Raw genomic sequence first — 23064 nt, 5'->3', positions numbered from 1 at the left:
CGATTTGTTCTACACCGTTTGGATTTTTCTTCTGCATTTTCTGGTTATTGGATTTTTGTATCCATTTCATCACCGCGTGTTCTAGCTATAGCCGCGTTAGACTTACTTTTGTGATAAAGCTTTGCTAAAACTAACCATGGCTACAGGGGGATCTCCTACGAGGAGAATAACTTTCGAGACTCCTGGCAGCGAGCAACCGACTGAGCGAGACGCACGCGTTAGAGCCCGAAGCGTTCTAAAACGCTTAGAAGTGGAACGGAAGGAAGAATTTGAGCGACTGACAAGAAAAGAAGAACGTGACAGACAGGACAAGAAGGACGAACTTGACAGACAAGAAAGGGAACGACAGGCTGAACGACAGGCCGAACGTGACCGACAGGACAAGAAAGAGAAAGACGAACTTGACAGACAAGAAAGGGAACGACAGGCAGAACGAGACAGACAGGAAAGGAAAGACGAGCTTGACAGACAAGAACGGAAAGAGAAAGACGAACGTGACAGACAGGAAAAGAAAGACGAGCTTGAGAGACAGGAACGACAGGCCGAACGGCAGGCCGAACGTGACAGACAGGACAAACAGGCCGAACGCGATCACCAGCTAGAACTAGCTAGGCTGCAGGCCGAGAAGGGTACGCTTACTCAGGCTAGCGCGCCGACGTTTGTTGCCGACCGTACGAGACTGCCGACGTTCGACGATGACAAGGACGAGCTCGACGACTTTTTACGCCGGTTTGAGCGCATCGCATCTGACCAGAAGTGGGAAGAGGCCACGTGGGCTAGCCGCCTTAGCACCTGCTTAAAGGGACGCGCATTGCAGCTCTACAACGCTTTGGATGACGACGAGGCGAGAGACTATCAGGCACTAAAGAAGGCGTTACTCCAGCGCTTCAACCTGACTGCGGAAGCCTACAGACGACGTCTGCGTAACAGCAAGAGACTGAGCGGCGAGCTGAGTCATCAGTTTGTGGCACGCCTTAATCTCTACCTGCGGCGCTGGGTGGAGATGGCCGAAAAGGACTGGACCGTCAACGACCTTGCCGACCTCATAGTCATGGAACAACTGATGTCCAGCCTGCGACCTGAGGTGGTGACCTTCGTGCAGGAGCACCAGCCCAAGACTACTCAGGAGGCAGCCGACTGGATCAGAGTGCACGAGGACGCCCAGGCGATCTCCGGCAAATCTTCAGGCTCACGGCCAGGAAAAACGGGAAATTCGGGTTCTTCAGGACCCAAGGACGGGAAGGACGATCAGGGACACAAGGGATCGAGTTCCAGAACTGACATCCAGTGTTACTACTGCAACAAGCGGGGCCACGTGAAGAAGGACTGCCACAAGAGACAGGCTGACCAGAAGGGCGTTCACTTCGTTGGCAGTGAGGAGTTCAGGGACGTCACGAGCTCATGCACCATCCCACAACTCTGCGTTCCGTGCTCCAGGAAACATTTCCAGCCCCACTGCAACGTCTACGTTAACGGAGTGAAGGGCGAAGGTCTGCGGGACACAGGGGCAGACATGATAGTGGTTCGGGCGAGTCTAGTTCCAGCTATGGCCTACACAGGAGACAGCATCAGGGTGAGAATGGCCGAGGCATCTCACGCTTACGACTTGAACACGGCGGTGATCAAGGTCGTAACCCCGTTGTTCACGGGGACCATTGTGGCCGTCGTCATGGACGATCCTCCATGCGACCTGCTCATTGGAAACCGGGTTCAGTTTGTGGACGGCGTCACCAGGGAGGTTCCCGTTTATCGGTCTCCCGACGTCATTTCAGTGCTCACGCGGGCACAGGCGGAGCGAGAGGACAAACCTCTCAAACCCCTACCTGCTGCACGAGCTGCCCTGGGGAACGTGACCCCCGCGCTTCTCGCGAAGGCTCAGGATTCTGACCCGACCTTAGCTACTCCTCGGGAGCACGCGAAGTCGGGGAAGGTGAAGCTGAGCGGGAAGCATGGGAGGTCAAGGTTCCTCAGGGACAAGAAGTTGCTCTACCGTGAGTTCAGCAACCAAGAAGGTACATTCAAACAGGTTGTCGTGCCTCGCGAGTTTCGCGAGGGTGTCATGGCAACGGCACACGACTCGATTCTGGGAGGTCATCTTGGTACCAAGAAGACCACGGATCGTGTCTGGCGCCACTTTTACTGGCCAGGCATCTGCACGGATGTCCGACGTTTCTGTGCGTCCTGCGATAAGTGCCAGAAGGTGGTTGCCAAAGGAAGGGTGAGGAAGGTCCCCTTAGAGAAGATGCCGCTCATCGACGAACCCTTTCGTCGGGTGGCAGTGGACATCATCGGGCCCATCTTGCCTGCGTCTGAGGACGGAAACAGATACATTTTGACCATGGTGGACTACGCTACTCGATACCCAGAGGCGATCCCTCTGAAATCGATTGAAGCCACGCGAGTAGCTGAGGCTCTGGTTACTATGTGGTCCCGGCTGGGAATTCCATCAGAGGTACTCACCGACAGAGGCACGCAGTTCACGGGAGGAGTGATGGCGGAGGCAGCACGACTGCTATCACTGGAGCAGCACTTCACCACTCCTTACCATGCTCAGTGCAACGGACTGGTGGAAAGGTTCAATGGCACCTTGAAGACCATGCTGAGGAAACTAGCTCAGGAGAAACCACGCACGTGGGACAGGTACATCCCAGCATTGCTTTTTGCATACCGCGAGGTTCCTCAGGAGAGCTTGGGTTTTTCCCCATTTGAGTTGTTGTACGGCAGACAGGTACGCGGTCCCATGGCTATCCTGCGTCAAGCTTGGACGGACGAAGAAGCTGACGAGGAGGTGCAGACGACAGCGACCTACATCGTAGAACTCAGGAACAGGATTGAAGAGACCTGCAAATTGGCTCAAGAGAACCTGGGAAGAGCAGCACAGCGTTACGCGCGAGGATTCGACCGCAAGGCACGGCCGCGCAGCTTCAAGATTGGAGAACGGGTGTTGCTACTTCTACCTGTCAAACACAACAAGCTACAACTGCAGTGGCAAGGACCTTTTGAGGTGACAGCGAAAGTGGGCCAAAACGACTACAGGATCGTCATGAACGGGAAAGCACGCCTGTACCACGCCAACCTGCTGCGCGCCTACATAGAGAGGACTGCCTACGGGGAAAAGGACAAAGTGACAGAAGCAGTTGCTGTCGTGATGGACGAGACAACGGAAGAACAGGGAGGAGGACGGGTACCAGTTTGTCCGCTGGAGGCTAGTGAGGATCTCACGGACGTGCACATCTCACCTGATCTTGGGGACGACCAGCAGGCGGACCTGCAAGAGATCCTGAAGGATGCAGCACGGGTCCTTACAGACATACCACTTCAGACGCATCTAGAGGAGTTTACCTTCGACTTGCTGGAGAAACAGCCAGTGAGGACGAAGCAGTATCCCATGCCTCATGCCCAGAAGGAGGTGGTCAGGAAGGAAATCGCCGACATGACGAAGTTGGGCGTCATCGAGCCAGCGAACTCTCCCTACAGTTCACCAATTGTGCTTGTAAAGAAGAAGGATGGACGCGTCAGGTTCTGTGTTGACTACCGGAAGCTGAACAAGATTACGGCGTTTGACGCGGAACCCATGCCTGATGTGGACTACCTCTTCAGTCACTTGGCCAAGGCCAAGTACTTTTCCAAACTGGACCTCACCAAGGGATACTGGCAAATCCCAGTTGCCGAGGAAGACCGCCCAAAGACTGCATTTACCACTCCATTCGGCCAGTTCCAGTGGACAGTCATGCCTTTTGGTCTACAGAATGCAGGTGCCGTCTTCACTCGCATGATGAGGAAACTTTTGGAACCATTGAAGCGCGAGGACATCAGCAGTTTCATCGACGATGTGCTGATCGCGACAGAGACATGGACTGAACATCTCGACGCCCTGCGCGACGTGTTCGGAAGGTTGAAGGACGGAAATCTGGGAGCTAAACCGTCCAAGTGCTACTTGGGATTTCGGGAATTGTCTTTCCTGGGTCATGTTGTCGGCGAGGGATTGCTCGTTCCAGAGGACGACAAGATCCAGAAGATTCGGGAGGCGGAGCCACCGCGCACGAAGAAAGAAGTCAGGTCTTTCCTGGGCCTAGCCAGCTTCTATAGACGCTTCATCCCGCACTTTGCCGAAATCGCTCTACCACTGACCAACCTTACCAAGAAACTACAACCGACCGTTGTAGTGTGGACTGAGGAATGTAGCTCCGCATTCAACACCCTGAAGAGGCGACTCACCAGTCAGCCTATTCTCCGACTACCAGACCTGAACAAGGACTTCGTGCTGAGGACAGACGCTTCAGGGAAGGGACTTGGGGCAGTGTTGCTTCAGGAGACAGAGGGGTTTTTGCACCCTGTTTGCTTCGCCAGCCGTAAGCTGACCTCGGCCGAGGCAGCGTATGCAACGGTTGAACGCGAGTGTCTCGCCATTGTCTGGGGCATCCAGAAGTTCGAAGCGTACCTGTACGGACGACCTTTCTGTCTGGAGACGGACCATCAACCTCTGCAATATCTTCAGGTTGCAAGGTTGGCAAACGCCAGACTTATGCGCTGGGCGTTGATTCTCCAACCGTACCAATTCACGGTACGCGTCATTCCGGGCGCCAACAATGTTGGAGCTGACTTTCTCTCTCGGGCTGTAGAGGAGAACATGACTGTGAGCGAAACCGAGGTTTCGTCTTGAAGAGGGGAGGTGTGTCACGATCGGGTGACAGAGACCAAGAAAGCGTCACTCAGTGGAGTGCCTGTTCTGGGTCAATGTATGATAGAAAGCGCCTGTGCGTGATATTGGACACAGCAGAGTTTTTGCTGACAGTGCTCCCGAGCACGGATGTTTTGAAACGCACGAGCTTCACAGTGCAGGTTTCTGCTGTCATAGGGCTGACGGTTTTTTTCGCTGACAGCGCGCACGGGATTTTCAGGGATTGAGTTTCTCGTGTCTTTTTCCTGCTTGGGGAGGCAAAACTGTGTATAGCTGGACTGGTTTGGTGACAAGGTCAGTCACGTGTATTTGGCTAGGTGGTCTGTCAGAGACTCAAGGACGACACACTTGACACCCAGCGGCAGAAGGGGAAGGACCTAACACACAGTTACTAGAGTATGATGGTTTTTCACCGAGTATCATATTCGGCACTCTAGGGGAACTTCCACAAGTTATTCCTTTCCTCTGCCACGTATTTTGCTGAGGACAAGTCGTCACATTTCCTTCGTCGGCGATGGCTTTCGCATAAGGATTCGACAAGGGGTTCTGGACGTTTTGGGTCACTGTTGACGAACAGAGACTGTTCCAGGGAGGAGGCGGACTTTGCTTCCATTGAGAGTTACAATCATAGGCTTTTGAGGTAATAAATCATTATTTAACGCTGTTGATGAGTCTGTGTTGTGGAATGAAATACTCTCTGTTGTTCTTTCCAGGTTAGCGCATAATTTACTCTCTGTGACGCTAAAATACTAATCTGTATATGGTTTTTGCAGATAGGGAGAGAAGGACGGAAAATGGCTGTTTTGTTGTTGTAAAAAGTCAGTTTTGTGCAGGCCCACGTGCTCGATGAGATATTTAAAGATGACATGTTTTAAGGTGGTGGGTGAGGGGTAGCTGACATGTTTAGTGCACCGATGCTTTCTGTTTGCAGCCTTCCTTCGTTCGTTCGTTTCGTTCCCGTAACATCGGCACGGCTGACTCTGGCGGGAACTGTTGAGGCTACGCTAACCAGGAGACCGGCTAACCAGGAGACCGGCTAACCAGCGGACCGGCTAACCAGCGAACCGGCTAACCAGCGGACCGGCTAACCAGCGAACCGACTAACCAGCATACCGGCTAAGCAGCAGCAGCAGAGATAAAGCTAAGTGCACCATGTCGTACGCACCCCGTTGACCACCGTTGTCTTTTCGTATCTATGATTTCATTGGAGTAGTGACAACGTGGGGTGTGTGACACCTGCACGAACTAGAGCTTTTCGAACAGAACATTCTCATTTCGACTGTATTTACACGGGTTCAGCGTGTTACTATAATTTTCTACATAGTACTGGCATTTTGTCAGTGAACACTGGTTTTTTACGTGTTGAGAACGTAAAAGGAACATATTTTGAGTGAAGGCTCGAGGGAGGTGGAGAGTTTATACATAAACAGGCGTCTGAAACTTATACTTTTGTTGACTCTATTTAATTGTATGCCTGCGAGAGTGGATCGTGGTGTGGTTAGTTAATTAGTAGTAATTAACCGGTTCATAATCACCTTGAGTGATATATTGAAACGTGACATATCTATTGCATAAAAAATTTTTTAAATAAAAATCCCTGCGCTTAGAACTGTACCCACGGAATACGCGCGATATAAGCCTCATATTGATCGATTGATTGATGTGTTCTGTCATAAATACAGTTGACCCCCCACCCCATTTAAGACATCCTAAAAAGATGCATTCTTCTTCTTCTTCTTCTTCTGCGTTCGTGGGCTGAAACTCCCATGTACACTCGTGTTTTTTGCACGAGTGGAATTTTACGTGTATGACCGTTTTTTACCCCGCCATTTAGGCAGCCATACGCCGTTTTCGGAGGAAAAAGATGCATTGATTGTAGAAGAAATTCAACTGCATATTGTATCAAATGCTGCAGTGCTGTTTCCAAGTTTGAAAGTTAAATGAATGTCTGCATCACTGATCGACTCAGTGACACAAGTAATCAATCAACCACACGAGGCTAACCTTGAACTGAACCAAGGGAGCTTTTATTTCTTTCTTTACTTGGCGTTTAACGTCGTTTTCAACCACGAAGGTTATATCGCGACGGAGAAAGGGGGGGGAGATGGGAGCCACTTGTTAATTGCTTCTTCAAGTTCTTGTTCACAAAAGCACTAATAAAAAAATTGCTCCAGGGGCTTGCAACGTAGTACAATATATTACCTTACTGAGAGAATGCAAGTTTCCAGTACAAAGGACTTAACATTTCTTACATACTGCTTGACTAAAATCTTTACAAACCAAGGGGGCTTAATGTTCTCACAGGTAACTAGCCAACAAAGGACACGAGTGTGATAATACGCTAAAGATAGTCTTACCTTGTGACGTGTAATGTGATTTCTGCTCAAGTTCACAAACTTGAGATGCTGCAGCTGTGACAGGAGGGGAAGTAACTCTGCCCAGCTCTCAAAGAGGTTAGAGGACAGGTCAAGGTCAGTAACGTTGGGGCACACTGACACAAGTCCATTTTCTGGCAACCCTCCGGTGGACACACGACGGTTGCTCAGCACCTAGAGCGCAAAACGGAAGAAACATATTTTTAATTTGAAAACAGAATGTAATTTAAACAAAATGGTAAAACACAAGCAAAATGGTACCCCCTAAAAAAAACTAAAATATAAGAAAATCAGGTATTATATGTGAGGGTGTAAATTTACTGATGTCAGAAAGAGAAATGTTAGAAACTAGACATTTTAGAAAAATGTCCAAAATTATTCAAAAGGAGAACTCCAAGAAGTAGGAGGTTCAAACTTCCAATTTAAAATTTGAAAAAATTTAAACAAATCTCTCTCACTCTTTCTCTAAAAAATGTTAATAATTCAATACATGTACAAAACAAGAACAATAAAGCAAATAAATATGAAGCTTCAACTGACGGAAGTTTATGAAGTGTCAAAAACTCAAAAAAACTCAAACTCAAATGTATGACAGAAAATGAGACTCAAGAGAGAAAGCTATAAACACAGCGCTCTTTTTCTTTGTTGCTGATATCATCCCAAACAAAAAGAGACAGACACACACATACACACAGCTGAGTGTGTGTCTACACCATGACATGTTAACATCAATGCCCCAGGAACAAAGAAACCAGTGTGGCTCACAGGTGCATGACGTTATCACAAACCCTTGTTAAATGTTTGTTTTCTTCTTCATCAGCAATGACATTCCCCTTAGCAGCTGTGTGTGAATGGTTATAGGCATAGGTATGTGTGAAAGGAGTATGTGTGAAATGAGGTGACACACAGACAGCAAGCTAACACTTGTACATGTATTTATACAACATTTAAAAAAAAATTTAAAGGTATAGAAAAGTATGGTTTTATGATTAGCTCCTTTTTCTTTTTCTGATCTGGCACTTTTTCTGGGAAGTTAAGCACTGGCAATTTTGTCTTTGTTTAGATCACATAAAATAAAACCTTGAGGAGAAGAAACAGTATTTTCAAAATCCATCACTGTATTAAAGTAAACACCATCCTGAACTCAGGTCAAAATGAGTTCGGCTTATTCTATCCCTGACAGGATGCCTTGGTTTTCCTTGTCTGGCGAGGAAATCGATATTTTTTACATATTTAGATCTTTTCGTAATGTGTTATGGATGTAAGCAGATTCGCGATCGTCGATAATGATTTTTCATGGTGTTGTGTAATTTTTAAATTGCAAAGGAATTGATATGTAAGACAGTTTCAAGCGAGCTATTTTTCACGGCTGCATTTACTGTGCAAACAACTCTAAATATGGCAAAAGTGTCTAGTGATAATCAACCATTTGGTTTCGGCGCTCGCTGGAGCAGACGATTTTTTTTACAGTGATGCAACCATATATTACGGTCTCCTGAAGTCGGCCAATCTGCAATCATTTTCGTCTCGCGAACACTGCTCGTGAACAACATATGGGAGATAACTCTGTATTCTTGTTTTGATAGATTCTCGTAGGAATTTAGCGTCCGGTCAGAGAGATAACTGGCATTAGCCGCTGAGCGATCTTGATCAGAATGATTAAACACCAGTCATGCATATGATACCATGATAGTTGATACCATAATCAACCAGCAATGATCTCAATCATGCAGCTAAGACTACAAGAATGAGTATTCATTTCATAACATTTTACCAATCAAATTAAGATCACCTCAGTTCAGGTGCCTGTGGTAAAAAGGTCTTTAATTCAACCTTACCAAGGCACATGCAGTCAAAAACTGGCTAAGAGCCAAAGCTTTGTCACAGCACAAGTGCCAATGTCCTGAAAATGCTACCTCACAGATCAATGCAATGAACAAAGACACTTAACACTAGCGGTAGAACAAGTCTATGCCTGTAGTTGTACAATCAAACCCCCCCCCCCCCTCCCCCTCTTTAACTTAAGTTTTTCTGTTCATAGCCTCAATACTTTTACTCGAGGTTAATTTTAACTTTATAAAGACTCCCTCTTATTAAAAACCTGATTTGTATGACTTTTGAGATTTTAAAATGGGGTTCCACTGTATCGATCAACAGTGCCACCTTGTAAGGCCAAAAAAAAAAGGTGTGGTTAAGGCGTGGAAGGTAGGCAATCACTTTTTTTTTAAACTTTTTTTTCTAATGTGTACAAATTAAACCTACTTGAAAGGGAAATAAGTGTGCGATTCGAGCGCTTTCGCTTTCATTGCGTTTTCTGCACTCGTTTTCTTGGTTTTTTGGTTGTTTTTTTGACAAATGTAATAAAAAGTTATAGGGTCAGCCCCTAAAAATAGGGTAGGTCGGGTTACCGTAACCACACCTATTTTTATTTTAGGCCTAAGGTACATGTGACTGTCTTTGTTTTACTTTTAGACACACACAATGCCTTGCAAACTTGGCTCTTATAAAGTTGTATGACTTGGACACAGTTTTCCTGATCTATGTTGTGTTGATTATGCTCTGACAAAAAAGGCTGGAAATTGTACAAAGCTTAAGACTTAGTTATTTAATATGAAATAACATGAAAATAACAAATGAATTCAACAAATTATGAATAAATAATTCAAATACAAATTATGGCTCTAAGTCTAACAAAAAGTAACGCATTTTGGAATTTATGCTGTTTAGTGTTTACTAGCAATACTAATGGTGTAACTTGATTTGTAGATCTCACAAATGAATAAAAACCAAACAAAAGTGTGAATACTCTGAATAAAAACGTTTATAATTTAGCACAAAATTTTAACTGATACCCATCGATCAATGTATGTTTAGTTTTCAATTGTGGTGTGTTTTTATAATGCATACTGTGCACAATGAAGTTCAATGCAAATTGTGTTTTTATTCTGAACAACCAAAAGAATCCAGCTGATACTTATAATTGTTAAAAGTTATACATTTAGTTACTAACTAGTAACTTTTACAGTTGTTTTTTCAGCTTACAGTGTAAAACTAAAAGTCTGTGTTTTTTGCTCAAGTTATTATTTTTTTTATTCAACTTTATTCTGAGAAAGCTTTTAGCCTAAGGGTGGCTTTTAATTGTATTAGTTTTACAGGTATTAATAATGCTTACTGGTCAGCTCATCCATGACTATTTCTTATTTCAGTTTTCACAACACGTTTTTCTACTTTTTCTATTTTCTGCAGTGTCTGATCAACTGTCTCCCTATTAAACTTGATGGTTGACAATATTAATTTTTTATTAAATATTTTTTTTGCAAGGTATCCACCATTATATAATTATTATTCGCTTGCTGCTTCGTGGCAGGCGGAAGCAAAAATCAGCCAGATAAGTTTTCGTTATTGTTTGTCTGTGCACTTGAAAGACCATTGGGTATATATATCTGTGAATGTATTGTTTTGTCAATAACAAACGTTCCAACAACCTACCTTTCTTGTTTTTTGATTCTTTTTTTAATTAAACTTGAGTTTTCAGTGTAAAAAGCATCCATGCAGTATTCGGAAAGTGTTCATTCACCTCTCACATAGCGCTGGGTGTGACTGTGACCCAACGCATCCTCCTCACAAAAGCAGCCCACAGCTGACACGTATGGGTACATGTACCGTTAGAATCTGGGGCACCCCATTCATCATTCATACCTTTGCTCGCATCATTTTAACCTTACCTTACCAAAAACACACTTACTATGTTTCTGAGATGAGCCAGTTCTGCTGATGTTGGGCCATTGTTTCGTGGTCTTCCTCTGATCACGATGTCAATTACAAAATCGCACTGGTTATCGTTATCCTGACTGCAATATTTTTCTCGCAAGGCATCCACGAATGACCTCGTTCTCTGCATCTTTTTTCTCGTCACTCTCGACGAAGATTTTGGTCTTGGATTGCCGCTGTCAGGTTCAGGTGATATATCGGCCGTTTGATCCATGGTCAAAACTCAGGTATGCTTTCTTTGTACGATGAGAGCAGGTTGTATTTATAGAAATTGGATCATTCACTGGTCACAAGGCCGAGACGCGACGCCAACTCTGGCAAACATTGTGTGAGTTTGTTTAGCTTTGATCTAACGCTAACTTATAATATTTTAACCGAGGTCACAAACACTTTCAGCACGACAAAATACTGTTGCAAACTATTATTATACTTGTAGCTGGCTCCTCGATATTCAAGCCAAGTGATGTTGCAAACATTGCTTGAATCATTTGATTAGAAGAAGTACTTTAAATTATAAAATATATTAAGAGCGCATTAATAGGCCTAAATTAGTACCCAATCAAAAGCTGGGAAATAAAATTACCCAAAACATTACTTCCGTCTACGACGTCATTTCTATTCAACATGGCTGACTTCGACGCCTTCGCTGCCGAGCCTGAGCAAGCTGCTGAAGAGGATCCTGCAGCTGAGTTTCTGGCTCGTGAACAGTCAGAACTGGCAGGCCTCGAAGATTTCGAATCTAATGATGCGGCACAGAGTCAAGGTACGGATTTGAGTGGCAGGGAATCATATCGATTTGACACCCGGCATTCCAATTTCCACATTTTGTGGTAGTGCTACGCCCACTGGAATGGTCAAGTTCAAGTGTCGTTGAACGTTCCAATAAATTGTGTCCAATGTCCGCATAACATTAAAAAGTAATATTCAAGTTGTTCCTGTTTATTGCTTTTTTGTTGCAACTCATCTGGTGATAATGAGATGCAAACAGGAGTAGGACAAAACAGTACATTTAGTGTTTTAGTTTTACGAGGGTGTGTCACTGTCAGAGAAAAGTGGAAATGCACACACGTATGTATGCATGAATGTGTATCATACTATCAATGGCATTGTAAGGCTGGAGAGCTCTCCTCAGATCCCAGATTTTCCGAGGAAGACCTTCAGACGACTGTCTTCAGGAGAAATAGATACTTTGGCCTGAGTAATACATTTTCCTCAAGGAAAATATAGTCAGGAAAATGTTTTTCATTTTGCTTTCCAATAAGTGTTTCTACTTACAGTACTGCAGTAGTTCTACAGTTCTAGCTGCCAGGATACGCCATCAAGTTGCATAAAAAGTTGCAACATTCTATTTGTATCCATAATCCAAGTGGCTTTGCTTCCCTTGGCCTCTCTGTCTCACCAGGGCGATGCCTCTTGGTCTTACAACGTAGTACAACTACATCACTACATGGGTCTAGGGCCACCAGGTCCCAGGCCAATTTTTAGAGATTTTATTGCCATTCAGCTATCTTCCAGCCTGATTGTGACCATTGATTTATTAACAGATCTGCTTTAAATTTTAATAAATGTTATAATTCTGATATTCTTTGCTTTTGTGACAGAGGGTGGTGGTGGTTTCGACTCTTTGGGTGAAGAAAACCAAGGAGAGGTAGGAGGAGAGGAGCAGTTTGGTGAAAGTGGCACTGGCAGCGGGGACTTCAACCAGCAGCAGGTACGTTGAGCGGAACAGTGACAGGTGCACTAGTCTAGTGGATAAGACGCCGGCATCCCATTCGGAATGTTGATTGTTTGAATTTCGGTGATGCCTGGTGGATTAGTTTAAAGGCAGGGGTGTACCTTACCTTTTTTGAACCGGCCCCCCAAAATCCCAACCGGCCCCCAACCAGCCCGATTTCTTACAACCGCCTCATCAGCTCGTCGCGGGCTAAGCACATACACAAAAGACGTACATTCATACTTATAATGCCTACATGTGGATTTGCTCTACTAAGGCCCCCCAAAAAAATAGTCTGTTTACGGTAACTCGACCGACCCTATTTTTTTCGCGCGACCCTAGACTTTTTAAAATAAAGTAAAAATATGGTTTTTGGGAGAGAAAAAAAATCCCGACCTACCGACCCTATATTTTTGGCCTATGTTACCGTAAACAGACCTTTTTTTTTTTTGCCTAATAACTACCACAAACACACACAAGACTTGATGACTAAAATGCTATATTTTAATATAATGATAATTAACCTTGTAATAATAAAGAATTAAAAATAAAAGCCGCCACAAAGAAACAAGAAATCAAAACAACATTCACACCCTGTCACACAATCACACACTAAACCTCACTGAAAGTTACCCCCTTTATGTACCCCTACCACACAATTTACAAAGTAATTTACTATGGAACTTCACTTACCACATCAATCAATCAATATGAGGCTTATATTGCGCATATTCCGTGGGTACAGTTCTAAGCGCAGGGATTTATTTTTTTATTTTTATTTTATTCAATTGATATCGCGCACATATTTAAGGCGCAGGGATTTATTTATGCCGTGTGAGATGGAATTTTTTTACACAATACATCACGCATTCACATCGGCCAGCAGTTCGCAGCCATTTCGGCGCATATCCTACTTTTCACGGCCTATTATTCCAAGTCACATGGGTATTTTGGTGGACATTTTTATCTATGCCTATACAATTTTGCCAGGAAAGACCCTTTTGTCAATCGTGGGATCTTTAACGTGCACACCCCAATGTAGTGTACACGAAGGGACCTCGGTTTTTCGTCTCATCCGAAAGACTAGCACTTGAACCCACCACCTAGGTTAGGAAAGGGGGGAGAAAATTGCTAAAGCCCTGACCCAGGGTCGAACTCGCTTCCGAGCGCAAGTGCGTTACCACTCGGCCACCCAGTCCATGTTTAACACACACACACACACTTTAAAAAAAAGTAAATCAGCAAAATGTTTTTTTTTTAAATTATGTTTTTTGTTGTGTGAAAAAAATGTATAAAAAGCTGACTACAAAAGTTGTTCTAAGTTGCTTTCTTTTTTTTTTCTTTTTTTTATGTGTGTGTTCTTAATGTTACTGTTACATTCAGCAGAAGCATGAATGTTGTATACCAGCCAAATTTACCACAGCTTTAGTCATAAATAATCAAAAGCATTCATTATATTTCATTTCTATTTCCTAATGAAAACAAAAAGATTTTCAGATTTCCTGATCCTAGAATTGTTTACAGGTGATCTGTATGCTTTTGATTCAGCAGAGTTGCATCCCTGCAAAGCTGGTGTGAACATATTTTAGAAAATGTCTCAGTGAGTATCCCTGGGGTCAGTGACTAGCTATTTTGACTGCTGATGCAATCGCCAGGGGCTAGTGGCACTGGAGGGGTGATGACAGGGTCAAGTGAGGCGAGGGGGGTAGCTGTCTAGCCAATGTGTCTGGGCTTGATTGGTGGTAGTCCTGAGTCCTTCTCAAAGTGGGGGGGGGGGGGGGGGTGAGTGGGCAGTAGAGAAGTGACAGATTTTGAGATGGCCGGCCGTCCGATTGGCTGCGTTGCTTATCGACTTTGTGCTTTAGCTGAATTTGAATCCACCCAGCGGGCGATTTCAGAGAAATTTTGAACTCGCCCGACACGATTTGAACCCGCCCCGGGTGATCGGGCGACCGCCAAGGTACAGGCCTGTAAAGGTGGGGATTTTTCTGATCTCCTAGGTCAACTAACAGGCAGCAGTGCTTTATCCCCCTTCGTGTGTACGCGCAAGCACAAGACCAAGTACGCACTGGAATTATCCATGTCACATCAGGGTTTGGTGGTTGTACAAAGAGGAAAATACTACACATGCATCCCATACAAAGTTAAATCGAAGTATGGCTGCCTAAATGGCAGGGAAAAAGTAAAACAGTCATACAGGTGAATCTCATTAGAACGTTTCGTAACTTTGTTGTGTTTGTGTCCAGACCAATGGCCCGTCAGACGCGTACTCTGCCGTCTCTCAACAAGACACTGTGCGTGCCGAGCCAGAGAAAATCAAAATCTGGCGGGAGGAACAGGCAAAGCAACTTGAGCAGAAAGGTTTGTGCCCTCAATGGTTGACATTTTGCATTTTCCCCTTCTTGCTTGCTTCAGGCACCATCATTTTTTTAAGCACTAGAGCAAGAGATTGTTTTTCACACTACTCAAACTCATTGAGAGAGAGTTCATGGCGATTGTTAATGACAAACTTTTGTCAGAAAAATTTAATGTGTTGCAGCTTTTGCCCTTCTCATTAGAATGTCGTTCAGACTTTAATTGTAACAACAAATTTTGTCATCATTTTCACGAGTTTTCATTCACAAACACCTGGTAAATAAATCTCATGTTCCCCATGCAATAACTGGAGGTGGTGAATGGGTTTGAGCTTTCAGGTGAAACGTGGATTGTCAAAGTAAAAGCCAATCAGGCTGATTGTTTGATGTGTGGAACCATCGTGGCTTTGGATTTGTGTTTCCGAGGACAACGATTGTAAGCATTCACTCTCAAAGACCCAATCAATGTTGATAATTACCGCGGCGACTCATGGTCAATTTGCAACTTATCTCTGTAATCGCAAAATCCACAACGAAAAGTCATAAACACTTAAAAGAAAAGAAATATGCTCAACACTTACTGAATTCACAGGTATGATCGCAGCTCTGTACATTTTCAGACTGGAAGAAAAGCGTCAACAAGCTACGTTTGACGTCACATACAAGGTTGACGTGTTATCTCGAGCTACTGTGACGATGCTTTGTGGCCCGGAGTTGGATTCTAAAAATTCGTCTCCCTCTGGGTTATTGTGCATTTTGTTGCACAACCAAAATTATGACAAAAACGATGTTTGGTGGCTTGTCGTCAGACCAGCATTTTGTTGTTGGTCCTCGGGGAGCATATCGCCTTTTATCTCATATTTATCAACCGCGGCCTTCGGCCTTGGTCGATAAAGATGAAACAAAAGACGATATGGTCCCTTTGGACCAACAAAAAAGCTGGTCTGTCAACAAGCCACCAAACATCTTATAATATTACAAGTCAGGTTGTACACTCATTGTTGATTTTATGATCATTCTTCTTCTTCTTCTGCGTTCGTGGGCTGAAACTCCCACGTACACTCGTGTTTTTTGCACGAGTGGAATTTTACGTGTATGACCGTTTTTTACCCCGCCATTTAGGCAGCCATACGCCGTTTTCGGAGGAGTTATGATCATTGATAAACTTACAACTATTATACGTTAATTGGATCTGTGATCCAAACATGGCTTTTGGTCAATCGAGATGGAAGTTTATTCCACAAGCCCGTAGGGCGAGTGGAATAAACTGCCATCGAGATTGACCAAAAGGCATGTTTGGATCACAGATCCAATTAACATATATATCTCGACATTCACTGGTCTTTGGGGTTTTGTTTTCAAAGAAGAAAGAAACTTGCTTGAACACGGACCACTTCTCCGAGCAAAATCAACAAACCTAATCACTCGCATTCCACCTCAAGGTCTCGGCCAACCAAGACTATGTCATACTCGTAGCAAAGCCGCCGAATGGTACCGTAAACCAAGAATAGTGACGTAAGAGAATAGAATGTCGTCTTTTGATTTGGAACGTGACGTGTTTCAGAACTTCTTCTGGACAACTCGGATGGTCTTCTGCGTAGTGGTTGGCACGAGATTCTTTTTCTTCTTCGACAGTTCATCCTCCGATACTGTAGCAAAACGTTTCATCTTTTTTTCACTTTCGAGTATGCGGACGACTGAACTTGACCGCTAAAAAGTAGTCCTTTCGGAATCATTACGCCGAGTCTGAACATGAGGTCTGAACATTGTTTTTAGGCAGGATCAAGGTGAAAGCGAGGCTGTTCTTATCTCTGTGTACAGTCGAGAGAGAGAGAAATACGTGTCGAGACATAACCCTTTAGATTCTGATATGAGAAAAATAAACATATTTCTGCAGTTTGAGTGCAGCAGCTTACAGTACCTATTGGTATCACAGCATTCACGATTATTATAACACTCTTTCTTCAGACCAACAAGAGGGGGGGGGGGGGGGAGAAAAAAACCATATTTCTGCAGTTTCAGTGCAGCAGCTTACAGTACATTTTGGTTTTATGGCATTAATAATTATTACAACACTCTTTCTTCAGACTAACAAGAGGGGGAGGGCGGGGGGTGTGAAAAAACACATTTCTGCAGTTGGAGGGCAGCAGCTTACAGTACATATTGGTATAACGGTATTAATTACTATTATAACACTGTGTCTCCAGACCAACAGGAGGACAAGGCGAAGGAGGAATGGCGGCAGAAGGCCAAGAAGGAGCTTGACGACTGGTACAAGCATCACGCCGAGCAACTGGAGAAAACAAAAGAGAACAACAGGTACCCGGCACCCCCTCACACCTTACCTAATCCGCTTTTCTAACATCTCTGTGGATGCTTTGTCATGCTTGAGTGGTTAACCCTTTCACTCCCACTCCCAGCTGCAGAATATTTTTTAAAGCTTCCTACCGAGGGTTATGCACCTAGAGGGTTGAATTTGGAAAATAAATGTATTGGTAAGCTTTGGGTTATTTTGTTCCATGTTAACTGCAAGGTTCCATTATGCCGTGTAGATTTTAAAGCTTTCATCGTGCACTTAAGATTTTTTGTTAAACTATGCAGGACCTCCATAAATCAGATCTGAGAGCAGAAAGCCTGAAAAAGTAAGCGCAATGACAATTGCGAATGAAAAAGATAAAACCTGAACACTTGGACATGAAAAGGTAAGGGAGGCAATCTAGACAGGGAAGGTCTGCTGTCAGTATGGTTTGGCAAGGGACGTTGTGGGGATGAAATTAAATGAATTGAGACGGGGTTGCAGCTGTGCTTGAACGCATTAGTGAGGGAACTGTTGGGATTGAAAGGGTCAACTTGTGTGGTCAGACTTCTGACTTTTCTTGCTCACTTTGACAGCTTCTTGCCATGTTTTGATCATAACATTTTTGAAGGCTGACTTGCGTTTGTTACTGAATGCCATGCAGGTAGCTGACTGAGTGATTGCCTTGTTGTGTTTGGATTGCTGTGTTTACGTGTGTGTTCTTCGTAGAGTAATAGTTATTCTTCCTGTGCGCGGCACAGCTGACGATTTTTCCAGTGAAAACTGGCCTTGACAGTTTCAAACTATTTAGATTTGTAGCTTCTTGGGTTCATTTGAGGTTTAACAGTGAGAGTCCAAGAAGCTAGTCATAGGTGTTAAATGTATTTCGAATGCTACGCATGTGTCAAACCTTTAAAATTCAAACCCTTAATTAAATCGGTCATCTCAAGTAATAATCTCCCTTAATAAATAAATGATCTTAAAGTCAAGCCTTGTCGTGGAGTGTGAACGAACAAGGGAGACTCGCGTGTTGATTGCTGTTTTTGTTTCTTGCCGGTTTGAAGGATTGAGAATGAGCAATTCTTGAAGGAGAGGTAAGAAAGAGACCCATCTCCCTCTCTTTCTCTACATTGTTCTTGTGTAGTTATAGTATAGCCCCTCCCCCTTGTTCTAATTGTTGTCATTTGTTATGGGTTGGGGTATATTTTTATTTTTATTTTATTTTTTCTGGGAATCAGCTTTTTTTTAAGTGAGATATTAGGGCTTACAAACGATAGTTTATGCCCTCCCACTTTAAAGCCGTATGATCTTGACCACGTGTTGAGGAGCGGTAGTGACGTAGTACACACCAATGGGAGGTAACTCCCCGGGTCTGTGGTCATTACCAAGGCTCCATTTACACTTTTTGTGGTGGGGTTGCTTCCCTTTAAAATTGTTTAAGACGGGTAGCCTTTTCAGACCTTAGCATCTCAGACTGCGTCAATGCTTTATTTGATTCGGTAAGTATATTAATCAAATGAAAATTTATTCTTAAAATTTTCGATTTATAATGCCCTCATTAAAACAATATTCAATATTTTTTTTTACATTTCATTTATTACTTCATGGGGTATATCAATTATGATTATATAATAAACAACAAAGTGACTGGGTGAGATGAAAAGTTGAAAAAACAAATGAATTCTGTACCTACCAGTACAAGGACAGCACATACATGTAGATTTAGTATTGTATGTGCTTTCCTTGTATTGGGGAGTACAGAATTCATTTGTTTGTTTTTTTTACTTTACTATCAGTTACTTGTTTAGGAGCAGCAAACATGTTATCAGTTACACAAACATGTTTTTATCTTGCGGGTGATGCTTGAAAAGGCGGATGCTCCTGTAATGGATTGCTAGTATCGGTGGCCAAGTTTTTATATTATATATTTGCTTATTTTTGTTGTTGCATGCTTTTCATGGGGCTGTCTACCAGAAATTGTGTACAGTGGTGTAGTACTCCTGTTGTACATTGTATTTGTCTGATGATCTTTATGGTATTGTGACAGAGCTTTGTGCTGGCGTAATGGAATTTGGAAAGGTGCTTGTTTTGGAAACTAACACACAGGGAAGGGTTGATTTTTGCAGCCTCTGTTGCTTTTACTGCTGGTGTTTTACTTCCTTTAAAGGACTGAATTGATTAGTTTTAAAACTAGTTTTAAAAACAATATTTTTGTTAAACTGCCTGAAAACAGTAAAGCGAAATAGTGAAAGTATAATTATTCTTTGGTGGATTATGCAAGTAAACGTGTCCCTGCTCAGTTCAAATACATCTAGGACACTGGGCGGAACATTATGTTAATTTTTTTGCCTATTACAGTTCATCATGAGGGGTAATTTTTCTTGTCCTTTTTGATATTTGACCATCCATGGCAGAGGAATTTGTTCTTTTTTAACAGGCAGAACAATCATTCAATGTTTGTGTACTTTGTGATGCAAAGTAAAGGGGGATAAATTGTTGTGTACCCAAGTTCAGTAGTCCTGTGAGTAGAATGCTGTGAGTTTCTTGATGTGAAAGTGTGATTAATACATGTGAGATTTACTGTGTCTGTTGTGATACAGCTTTTTTCCCTCCAGTAAAAACAGGCTTATCACAAATGATGTGTTGGTATACTTCTGCTAGTGAAGGATTAGGTGTGAATTTTTCTCTATAGACACAACCATCATCGAACGCTGAAGAAGAAGAAGTTCTCAAGAATTTGAAAAAAGATTGAAGAGTAGCAATTTGATGTTCTTGGCTTTTTTGATCTGAAGTTGTTCCACAGCTTTTTCTTGTTTACTCAGCTTACTCTTATTTAAAGTTATTTAATATTCAGCTTTGCACTTGCTTGAATTAGATTTGAAACTTGCAGGTAAAAAGAATGAGTTTCTTGGTTGATGTCCTGAATTGTTCTTTAGATTTTTGGCAGCTATCAATATCTGCAATAAATATTAATCATGGTATGTGTAGGAATGTTTGTTAGTTGACTTGAGTGGTGAGTTCTCGTGCTGGTTTGGTGGAAAAAAAGACTTGTTTGTTTGTCATCAGTTGTGGTGTTAAAAATGTAATGTTTTAACTGATTTTGTTTTTGAGTAGATATTCGTCATCAAGTCTGACGTACGTCTTCTATCTTGATTCCACTTGTTCTTCTTTTCATCAAAGTTCATGTTATTTTCCTTTATTCCATGAAGTTCCTGTTTGTTTTGTTTGGTTAGAAGTTTGTTTTGACTTTAGGCAGATTGGTTAATGTATTGTTTGACATGCAGTTACTTGTTGTTTTGTATTTTCCCAGAATTCTTCTGCTTTACATTGAGGTTTTTGTGAAAATTGTGTTTCAGTCAGTTTTTTTTTGTAGTTGTACAACAGTGATTGTTTCATATTTATTTATTTTTAAACTCAAGGAATTGCACTTGACATGTTGGATTAAGACTTGAAATTTTAGGATAGAAAACGGTTTTAATGTTATACTTATACATTTGAATTGATTGAAGCACTGATCATGATTGTTTGTTTTTTTTACTCCTGGATTTAACAAGTACAAAAATGTATATATCATGTGGGTAATTAATTTAATAGTCAACTGGTTACTACAATGTATTATTATTTAAGAAAAGAAGAATATGATCACTTTGCGGGCAGCATCAACCAAAACGCCTAAGGCTAAGTCATTCCGGATCATTGACCGACCCGGACACGGACGTAACAAACCAAGACTCTATATTACAACCCCTCAGTATAACAACCAAATTCCTGTTAACTTTTTAAAGTCCTTAGACAGAGGTACCATTGTACTGTTTTACAGTCCCTTGGATTGATGTTTTCTTGTGATTCTCACCTTTGAAATTGAATGCTGGAATAGTTCAATAAGATTAATGTGTTCTCTCTTTCTTGATCAGACTCATGGTTGTTCTTTGCTAGTAGCAGTACTGTAACGATCTACTGGTTTTGAACTTTATGATGACATAGGTGCGAGAGATTTTTGGTGCAGGTGGTACTAATTACATTGGTGAGTGTAAAGGCACAGGAATCAGGCTCAGGAATCGGGCTCAGGAATCAGGCTTAGGGTTGACATGTGCCAGGTTTAAACTTTCTTTCAGGAGTTATGTAGTTGGTTGGTGTGTGTGTGCATTGCATGTGAGGTTTTTGACACTATTTGTTCAATCATTATCAAAATTAATACATACACCGCTCTATTAGTTGGTATCAACAAAACATATTTTTAATTGGTCAGAGGACTCTTAATCTGAATTTGATCATTCCATTCTCTCAATTTTCAGAGCGGCAGAGGAAGCCTTCATCAAGGATCGCGACGAGAAGGTCCCAGGGCAAGCGTGGGAGAAGATCACGCGACTGTGCGAGTTCAACCCCAAAAATTCCAAGAACACTAAGGACGTCAGTCGTATGCGTTCCATCCTGCTGCAGTTGAAGCAGACGCCGCTCGTTCGTTAGAATAGAAATTAGCGCGCTGATCAACCGCCTATTTGTGGGTTGGGGTAATTTCACCGTAGACTTTGGTGTGGCTGGGAAGGAATGGTTTGAAATGGGAGTTGAGGGAGCAGTGCGCCGTGTTTAGCTTTCTCTGCAATGAAATCATTTGCAGGCGACTGTTTGGGGTAAGACTGCATTATTTTGGGAGTTCACTGGGATGTGGAAGTTGTACAGTTCATTGCACCATGAAAAACTGTGGTGGAACTGTTCAAGAGTCAAGTGAATGTTGAAAAGTTTTGTAGTTGTTCAGTTCATTGCACCATGAAAAACTGTGGTGGAACTGTTCAAGAGTCAAGTGAATGTTGAAAGTCTTGTAGTTGTACAGTTCACTGCACCATGGAAAACTGTACTGGAATTGTTCAAGATTATGACAGCGTGTTCTTATTTAAATAGTACATGTATGTAGATTGTAGTCATCGAAGTAAGGATGAACCATTTGTGGAAGAAGAAGTGTGTTGGGGAAATCTCATGTTGATTTTTGTTCTCCATGCTGAAGCGTATGTCTGATAGTAAATGCTGAGCGACTTGTCTTTTGTCCACTCATTTACATTTTTCTCAAACATTTCATGCACATGCTTTTCCAATAATCTTGCACTTTCAAAGAAATATGTTAAATCTTGTGGCAGTGATTTAGTGCTTGATCTTGGCAAGGTTTAGAATAATGAACGCAACTAGATTTTCTGGTACAGTACCAGTGTTTTTTTGTGTTGAACCTGTGTAATTTCCTAATCTTAAACCAAGTCACATCCATGAAGGACTCGGATATTATTTAAAGCAGCAAGACATATAAATGTTCATGCATGAAATTCTCTTACAAAACAAAACACAAATGTCTATTGTAGGGAAGTAAGTCATTTAACATTGTCAGAGTATGTACCCTATCAACGGTTCTGCTGTTATTCTTTGTCAGAGAATATCTGTAGTCAGGGCACATATTTTGTTTTACTACTCTAGACTTTCTAGACTTTGTTTTTCTACTCTAGACTTTGTTTTTCTACTCCAGGCTTTGTTTTTCTACTCTAGACTCCTCTTGCATTGGAGTTTTCTTTGGTGCTAGGCACAGTTTATTGTTAATTATGTTATGCTCCAAATTTCAGATTTAGTTTTGGTACATGTATGTGTAAGGCATCGATATTGGTGTAAACTGAAAAATCATTCCTTCTGTAATGGTGGATTGTCATACAGTTTGTGATAGTATAGGATTGTAACTTTTGTATATCTCAATTAAGTTTACTTCAGTTGAGCATTGTGTGTGTGCAATGGTTTGGTTTGTGTCCTTGGTAAATTACCAGAATATATTTAATGTTCATGCAAGACATGTGTTTGTTACTAAATGTGTGTGTGTAGATTCCTTTTAACATTTTTGA

At 42.6% G+C, this 23064-nt stretch overlaps 2 protein-coding genes across 5 annotated transcripts in view; one reads left to right on the top strand and one right to left on the bottom strand.

Annotated features, from left to right (window-relative positions):
- The window catches only part of LOC138980213 (uncharacterized), a 38226-nt gene extending 27083 nt beyond the window's left edge, over positions 1-11143 (bottom strand). Inside the window, exons 1-2 of the mRNA XM_070353052.1 lie at positions 10802-11143; positions 7039-7230 (exon numbers count right to left, since the gene is read on the bottom strand). Coding sequence (XP_070209153.1) covers positions 7039-7230; positions 10802-11041 — 432 coding nt within the window. The 5' untranslated portion in view covers positions 11042-11143. The remainder of the gene's footprint in view (positions 1-7038; positions 7231-10801) is intronic.
- A 276-nt stretch (positions 11144-11419) lies between these two features.
- LOC138980219 (clathrin light chain A-like) lies at positions 11420-23011 on the top strand. 4 transcript variants are annotated; one of them, XR_011460268.1, is made up of 7 exons: positions 11420-11590; positions 12429-12538; positions 14788-14902; positions 17103-17214; positions 18256-18285; positions 21487-21930; positions 22007-23011. XR_011460268.1 is itself a non-coding variant. In XM_070353060.1 (6 exons), the coding sequence occupies exons 1-6, from the start codon at positions 11452-11454 to the stop codon at positions 21656-21658; spliced, it is 669 nt and encodes a 222-aa protein (XP_070209161.1). In that variant the 5' UTR covers positions 11420-11451; the 3' UTR covers positions 21659-23011. The 4 variants fall into 4 exon arrangements, 3 of the variants coding, with proteins under 3 accessions (XP_070209161.1, XP_070209160.1, XP_070209162.1); XM_070353060.1 differs by lacking the exon at positions 18256-18285 and adding an exon at positions 20306-20326 and having other exon boundaries at positions 21487-23011; XM_070353059.1 differs by having other exon boundaries at positions 21487-23011.
- Positions 23012-23064: the final 53 nt, after the last annotated feature.

The sequence above is a fragment of the Littorina saxatilis genome, linkage group LG11 (genome assembly GCF_037325665.1).
Source record: "Littorina saxatilis isolate snail1 linkage group LG11, US_GU_Lsax_2.0, whole genome shotgun sequence".
In the NCBI taxonomy this organism is placed as follows: domain Eukaryota; kingdom Metazoa; phylum Mollusca; class Gastropoda; order Littorinimorpha; family Littorinidae; genus Littorina; species Littorina saxatilis.
Note: the sequence above shows the minus strand (reverse complement) of the source record. Positions and strands in the feature narration are given on the sequence as shown.